The sequence below is a fragment of the Polyergus mexicanus genome, unplaced genomic scaffold (genome assembly GCF_030449975.1).
Source record: "Polyergus mexicanus isolate NDT 795.1 unplaced genomic scaffold, iyPolMexi1.0 SCAF_16, whole genome shotgun sequence".
Classification (NCBI taxonomy): Eukaryota; Metazoa; Arthropoda; class Insecta; order Hymenoptera; family Formicidae; genus Polyergus; species Polyergus mexicanus.
Genome location: NW_027223336.1, coordinates 38,046 through 46,024, shown reverse-complemented (window position 1 = coordinate 46,024; position 7,979 = coordinate 38,046). Strand labels below are relative to the sequence as shown.

At 32.8% G+C, this 7,979-nt stretch overlaps 1 protein-coding gene across 2 annotated transcripts; it reads right to left on the bottom strand.

Annotated features, from left to right (window-relative positions):
* Positions 1 to 469: 469 nt before the first annotated feature.
* Positions 470 to 5,172, bottom strand: LOC138940063 (mediator of RNA polymerase II transcription subunit 24-like). 2 transcript variants are annotated; one of them, XM_070308580.1, is made up of 12 exons: positions 4,996 to 5,172; positions 4,665 to 4,814; positions 4,462 to 4,587; positions 4,037 to 4,373; positions 3,541 to 3,957; positions 3,268 to 3,451; positions 2,817 to 3,180; positions 2,271 to 2,716; positions 2,015 to 2,107; positions 1,645 to 1,935; positions 1,108 to 1,555; positions 470 to 985 (listed from the first exon to the last, which is right to left on the bottom strand). In XM_070308580.1, exons 2-12 carry the CDS (start codon positions 4,767 to 4,769, stop codon positions 839 to 841), a joined length of 2,958 nt encoding a protein of 985 aa, XP_070164681.1. In that variant the 5' UTR covers positions 4,770 to 4,814; positions 4,996 to 5,172; the 3' UTR covers positions 470 to 838. The 2 variants fall into 2 exon arrangements, with proteins under 2 accessions (XP_070164681.1, XP_070164682.1); XM_070308581.1 differs by lacking the exon at positions 4,996 to 5,172 and having other exon boundaries at positions 4,665 to 4,840.
* Positions 5,173 to 7,979: the final 2,807 nt, after the last annotated feature.

The following is a 7,979-nucleotide window of genomic DNA, read 5'->3' as shown; positions in this document are numbered from 1 at the left end:
ATCTATATGTGAAAAGTGGTGAAAGCATGTAAATTAAAAAATATCTTTGAGAAGCTTGCCACAAAAATTTATGCATAAATATAGATTTTTTACAATAAATCCAGTAAACATTATATTACATATTAAAAAATGTGTGTGTTAAAGCTTATACATAAAATAATAGATTATAATTTTATTAATGTTTACATAGTGTTTATTTACAAAAATACACAACTTATTGTATTTTTAGTATAACTTATTGAATTAAATGAATTGAATACAACTTAGTAAATGTCCTAGCAATTCTTTAAATGTACATATTACATTATTGCATTATATTTTAAAATTATCACAATTAGAAATTTCCTTTTCTAACTAGACATGTAATTATTTTGTATGTGCTTTGGGCAACTAAACATCATAAATGAAAGATCTATAGTAAAAATATGATAAGTCTATAAATTAATATCATTTTACATTTTATTTCATATTTTAATTGATTTTACAAATTATATAGACTTATCATATTGTATTTCTGCAGTATTTTAATATGTATTAGATATATTCAAAAGTATTTTACGTCGATGCAAAATAGCCTATATAAATTATATAACACATATACATCAGTTATCATATACATATACAAAAAAATTTTTCAGACGCTTAATGTACAAATATATTATATACAGTTGCCCTGTTAATTTAGCAATAGATAGAGCTAATAAGGACAAATAAGGAAAAATATTATATATATACAAATGTTTATAGGTATATCTATGATATCTTTCCTGATCACAACTTAATCACAATAAAATCACATTTAGAAAAACATCCTGTTCCAGAACAAAGTTCTATATGTTTATTTCGTTGGCTTCAAGTTAATATTCCGCAACATGCATAAGTCTCGTGCAGTTGTCATGCGCCCGATGATGGTTTGTATATCGTATAATCGTAATAGAATATCAGTCGTGAACAATTCGGGTAATGCTTTGAGAAGACATGGTACCTAAAAATGAATATACAAACTTACTAATGATAATTACCCAAAATAATTTATTAATAACGTAGATATTGAGAAGTAAAACTAAAATCTACTACTAGTACATAAAAATACATTGTATAACATACTAGAGTTTGTGGCATTCCCTGCAACACAATACGAGTTCTATCTTTTCCGCATTGTACTGTAAATCGCAGGAACTGAAATATAAAATGGGTCTGTTGGCACACCTCCCCATCTCTACCAGCTAGGAACGCGAACATGGTGAACAGATTGTTCAACGCAGTCATAAGTGGATCCCTCAGAATGACCATAGATTTTTGTCCATTATTCGAACCCTGCGCTTGTGGACTTTGCGAACCGAACATGGGAACACTCTCGCCCGTTTCATTTAGTCGCAAGAGCTTATTAGACATGCCTAATGAATCTAAATCGTCCGCGTCCAAGTCACGCCGCACGCGCTTACGACTGTTACTCCGATATGGGTTTGAGTTGTTGTATTCCAAAGTGGAAAATATACAATAAACACATAATTTTGCCAGGATAGACGACTGCGGTTCTACAAGCTCATCGCTTCTACACAACAAAATTTACAAACATAACATAATGTTTTATTTATATGCAAGTGTATGAAAGATAAATGTAACAATATGTGATGAACTTACTGCAACGAATTGTCTAAGTATTGCGGTATTAGGTAATTTATGAGATCCAGAGTGCAATTCTCTATATCAAGATGGAAAATGGCAAAGGCCAGATCTACAGCTTGATCCAATTCTTCTTGATAACGATATTTCAATACTTCCTTTACAATATTCGTAACAAACCATGAAGAACCACCAGTATTTAACAGAGATTCCAGTGACTGCGTAGCTTGTATGTTTATCCACCCACGTTGATTTATGTTCTGCCACACAGATTCCAATTGTTCCAATATCGGCTGCCGTGAAATAATGCTGCACATATAAAAAAGCCGTGAAAATAATTATTTTAAAAACAATAATAAGAATTAATTTTTAAAGAACATTATAGTACCTATGAGACATTGAAAGCACCTTTGTTTTCGATTGTGTAGGCGGATGTACATCATATTGCATTTTCCGAATTATTTGAAACATTAAGCTAGATCTGTGCAAAAGGATAGAAAAGCTTAAACCCCTAATATAATATTCAAAAGAATATTCAAACATATAATAAGTTCATGTTTTCATTTAAGGACAAATGGAATTATATATATTTTCTTTGCTAATTATACAATGATCCTATTTTTCTTTTATGCTAATACACGCACCTCTCTTTAAGATTATCCTGCATATCGTCACCCGGCAACGGCGTCAGAAAGTGCTGAACCATATTCATTGGTTTCAATAGAGCGTCCTGGTGCGTAATGCTCATGTATGCGCAAAGCCACGCTGCGGCGCAAACTGGTAGACAGCACGCCGCCGTACGCAAACCGTCCAGAGCCATTTTGACATCGCCGGCGCCCAGCACGCCGCTCTCCCACGCGCAGAGTAACTCCTTCACCGCACCCATCGCTGACTGGCACACGACGTGCCATTTCAAATTACTCGACTTGAAATCAGGATCTGGCGAATTTAATTGCGTCAACAGAGTATCCACTCTCGCCGGATCAATGCTCTGCAACATTCTCTGTGGTGATTTTGGCTTCTTTCTTTCAGGCATGCATTCGCGCACCCATTGTTCGAAAAACGAATCCCCGCCTTCTTCTAAGACAACCTATGAGCCAATTCAGATCTATGTTACATGATATATATGGAATGTAAGCGAATATATAGTTATAAAGCCTTTCTAGAATTTGAATGGGGAGCAAACTTACATCAGAACCATATGTTTGCACTATGGAGCACAACATAAGGAACGATACATCGAATGACATTGCTCTCGTCGCTGCCGTTTTGCCAGGCACAGGTTCATTGATCTGTTTACTGCATTCATTGAGCTTGATAAGTTTGGTAACGAAAGTCTTAAGCTTCCCTTCTACTGTTGCCACAGCCAGCATTAATTCAAAACTGTTCAAAACATGATACAACATACTCAATAAGGAGCTTTTCGTGTAATCAGCATTCAACGTCTTCAAGATGCCGGCTAGTGTCGGTTCCGCACATATAATAACCTTTGGGATGGACGATGTTGGAGTGCTAGATGGTTCCAATTTTTGAAGAGCTGCTGTTACTCCCTCCCTAGAACGATTGCATGATAATCGGAAATAATTTACGACAAAATTTTGACAAAAATTTTTCACACATATGTTACAACACATACATTACCTTCTCGCACTTATTTGCTTTGCCTGCTTCTCCGTCACAAGATTTACCTTCTCCAATTCATTTAGCAAACATTCTACATAATTACATGAGCATATAGAATCCATTATATCGAGTAAAGGTGTAAACTGAAGTAACAATTCGAACGCATCTAAAATATCTTGCGAATACTCCAACTTCTCATCACCTACAAGAGTGTATGTGGAGTTATAAACTTCACTTGTGTAAACTTCGTTTTTCCTATATTTGGAGAATACAAAATGGGATTTTACTCACTATTTACAGTAGTCGCGTGTAACTCTTTCAATATGAGAGGTACTTTTAAAAACATGAAAGCTCCCCATTGTGATTCTTTGAATGTTCCTGTCACATTGTGCAGACACATCAAACAAGCGCGAATTATCTCGCAATAAAGCCGCGCATTCGTATAAGTCTTTAACCTTTGCACCATCAATAGCTGATTGACAAACACAGTCGTCTCAGTACTAGGATTTAATAACACTTGAACAGCAAAAAGTGGTTGTAAGCAATGAGTAATGGATTCCATTTTAATTTTCTCATGACAGAGACTCTCGATCTCTAGATTGCACAATTTTTTCAAAGAATTCTCTATTACTACTACAGACTTTTGACTGCTTGTCTTTAGTAATGTCTCAATTTCCTGACATTTCTTCGCAACATCTATATACAAATCTGAAAAAGAAAATTGTGCATAATAAAAAGTAAAACATTAATTTTTTTCAATATAAATCTTAAGTATATCACTAATTACCTTTGTCATCATATTTGGCTAGATACATCATTGCGCATAGAAAATCTGAATTCAACACTTGCTGCAAAATACTGGCAGGTTTGTCTATTAGCTCACTTGAATGCAGAGTAAGAGGATTACTCTGTGGTATCTTTGTTAATGCATGCAGATAACATTGCAAGAGCCAATGAACGATAGATAAAACTGCCACTGCTAAAAGATCCTCTTCTGGTTTACCGCGGCATGTGATACCAACTTGTATAGATTCCAGAAATTCGAGTAAACTCAAGATACAATGAGGTTTGTGAAATGCATCATATTTACTTATTCGCTGCAACACTGCTGCATATGACACCAACTACAAGATAACTTACAATACGAATCATTGATATATATACATATATATATCTAAAATTAAATTAAATGTTAGAATAGGATAAACAAACCTGAGAGCTTAAGGAATGTTTCAGATATGATAGGACTAACTGATTAGGTCCTGGTCCTACCAATGCTTGTTGCAATATACAATCGGCTAAGTTATGTACATCACCGCTTACCCCCCTTGGAAGAATCTAAAAATTTGTTTTATTTCAGAGCATCACAGATAGCATATTACTCATATTAAAATTGTTTATTTTTTTATGCTTACTGTTTTGATATTAATACCCCATTGCAAATCGGTCCAGCGTTCTCTCCATGCTCGTAACAATAAAGCTTTTAAACTACTGGTTTTACTAGTTACTTTAGTTTCCATTGGTATGATTAAAACATTACGCAGTTTTTGCTACATTGAGGACGTCTATTCGTTGATAATAAAAAAAACATCTTTATAAAATAAAAAGACAAGTAATAAAGAGCAATTATTTTTTATTAAGTTTTTGAGTATAAATAAATATCAATTATCAACAGTTTATTAATATTGTAAGAGTATAACACGATATTATTATTAACAATATTAAGCATAATTAATCTAAACTAACCTTTATACAAAATTTGTCTTTTATTTTCGTAGAATATATATATATATATATATTAAATAATTTTTATTATAAATTCTTTGCCGAAGACAAATAGTATTTATTATTATAAAAACATATTATTTTCTTATTTACTTTCTTTTTATAATATATTGTTATCTTTTTAGGTGTATACAGACTAAAGATAGGTCTTCTAACCTTAAATTAATGGGACCGAGCATAGACCATTGAACTCTATACATATTGGAAACTGGAATGAGCGATCTCATTGTTTGGCTGTCGCCACTATTTCGCCGAGAGAGAGGTACGTTTGGATGATGGCATCTCTTTCTAGTATTACTTGATTGGTCCATAGTATGTCACGTGACATCATCTAAACTGAGAATGATGTACGTGATATGCCATGGACCAATCAGATAATACTAGAAAGAGATGTATATTTATACAAATGAGAAAATTCATTAGAGTATCTACGATTTCATTTGTCGAAATCTAGTAAATCTGCTCACTTTTGTAATTTTTACTTCGTTTCAAGATACACAATCGACTCTCTGCAGTCTATTCTATTAGCGTTTTCGAATGGACAGGTTTTAATTCATTCCGGATCAATTAATCACTATTTTATTATTAACGTTTTCGAATATAGCAGGTTTAATCGCACTGAAAGCGATTAATGATATCATTGCATCGTCTCTGCGAATAAAAGACTTGAATTCATAGTAAAATACAGGGTTGGGAAGTAACGTGTTAGTTGTAACATCGTTAGCGTTACAGTTACTTTTTTTCGGTAACGTTTTTCTGTTTGTAACGGTAACAGTAACATCGTTACATTTTTACAGTAACGATAACGAATTAGCCATAACATTTATCGTTATTTTTTGGTTCTTTATTATCTTATATATATTTAATAGATGTATTTTTTGAAAAATATTTTGTAGTTTTCTATCATAGGTTGCATTCTGATAGTCACTGCCAGTACTGAAAATCTATAGTAACGTAAATTATAGATTTCACAATACTCTGATAGTGAATATTGGAATACACTCTTAATAATATATCAATATTTCTCTTATTATCAATATTTAAAAACAATAAGTTTAATATAAAAAACGCTTGCTATATATAGAGACTAATTTAGAGTTTTTAATCGTAACATAGATTATTACATTTAATATTGATTATTAAATAATTTTATAATCTAATAACATATTTTAGCATTACAAAAAACATAACAAAAAAGTAATGAATCGTTACTTTTCCAAGTAACGGTAACAGTAACGCGTTACTTTTTAAAATCAGTCACGAGTAACGGTAACGAGTTACTTTTTACAAAAAGTAACAGTAACGATAACGCGTTACTTTTATAGAATAACGTTCCAAACCCTGGTAAAATATAATGATTAATTGATCGGGTTTGGATTAATCCATTCATTCGAAAACGCTATATAAATTCAAGTCAATAAGCTTTTTTAAGGTCGTATTCATAGATATATAGACTATAGCATTGAGCATGTGAGATAGTAACGCGCCCGCTGTAGAAAGAGAGGTACTATATGGGAGTAGAGTCCTATTTAGGCTGTGGTCGGGAAGTCGCTAGAAATGCTTCGAAGCGTTTGATTGACCAATCAGGACAAAAAGAGTAAAGATTTCTCTATTCTGATTGGTTAAAGCAACGCTTTGAAAACGCTTTGAAGCGTCTCTTTCAAACGTCTTCTCGACCGCAGCCTTAATCAGAGAAGCGATATTTAGAGAAGCGGGATTACTCCCTTCATGCTTCCCATGATCGCCATGTTGGTCTCGCAACTATCCATGTGTAATCTAGGATCTAGGCTGCGGTCAGGAAGACGCTAGAAATGCTTTGAGGCATTGCATTAACCAATCAGAACAAAGAAATCTTTAGTCTTTGTATCCTGATTGGTCAACCAAACGCTTCGAAGTATTTCTAGCGTCATTTCTAGTTGCAGAAAACTATTGGAAATATGTTTTTGAATAAAAATGATAAATTTTACGTTTTTTGTAAATATTTCAAAAACTAATAATTTTAATAGGGGAGCAATTGTGGATTCTGACGAAGCAATTAAGGAGCAATCGTTTGAGTTGTTAATTATTTAAAAATATGCACTTTCAGCGCCAACTTATTTCCGGTGGTCCGTTGGTCCGGTGAGCCCGGAGATAATTGAAGAATGTTGACATTACCGGCCGTTTGATTGAATCGAAGATAATTACACGAATTGCTTAATTCATACGGTTATTTTACATTATCCAGTTATTATTTTATTATCGAAAACATCGACGAGATATCATTAGAGACCGATGGTCTTATAGAATTTAGCATATTACTGGAAAAAAACTCGCCACGCGCTACTGTAGGTAAGTAAATCTTTGCATTGTCGATTATAAAACAGTAAATTTACAATAAAATATTTATTTTGTTGTTTTTGAGACAGTTATATAAAAGATCTATATATTTTTGATAATAAAACAATAACTGGATGAACTAAAATAACGCGCATCGTGTTTTTCTTCCAGTCACACTAAATCCCATAAGACCACCGTTCTTTAATCTCTTGCCGAATAAAAGTGAATTTTTTCATTTAACGTCTCTTCTGATTACTTTTTACGCAAGTTTCTGGCCATACTGACCCTAACTTTAGGGCAGGTGCCATTTAAGAAAGAAGGAAAAAAGTGAAAGTGAATATGTTGCGCATATATGTATAGTCAATTATAGTTTTTTTTTTTAAATATATTTATTATAAACAGAACACAAATCAAGTACAAAAATGGAAAGAAATCGTATGCATGCGTAAGAACATAGAACTTTAGACTGCCATATGATCTGATGATTATACAAATACATAAAAATAAATCGATGAAAAAATAATAGTGGCTTTCAAAAAGGGCAAATATCAACATACATCAAAAGAAGAAGAGAAAATAGACATTTTATCATCATTGTTTGCTAGTCCGAATTGCCTTTGATAAAACAT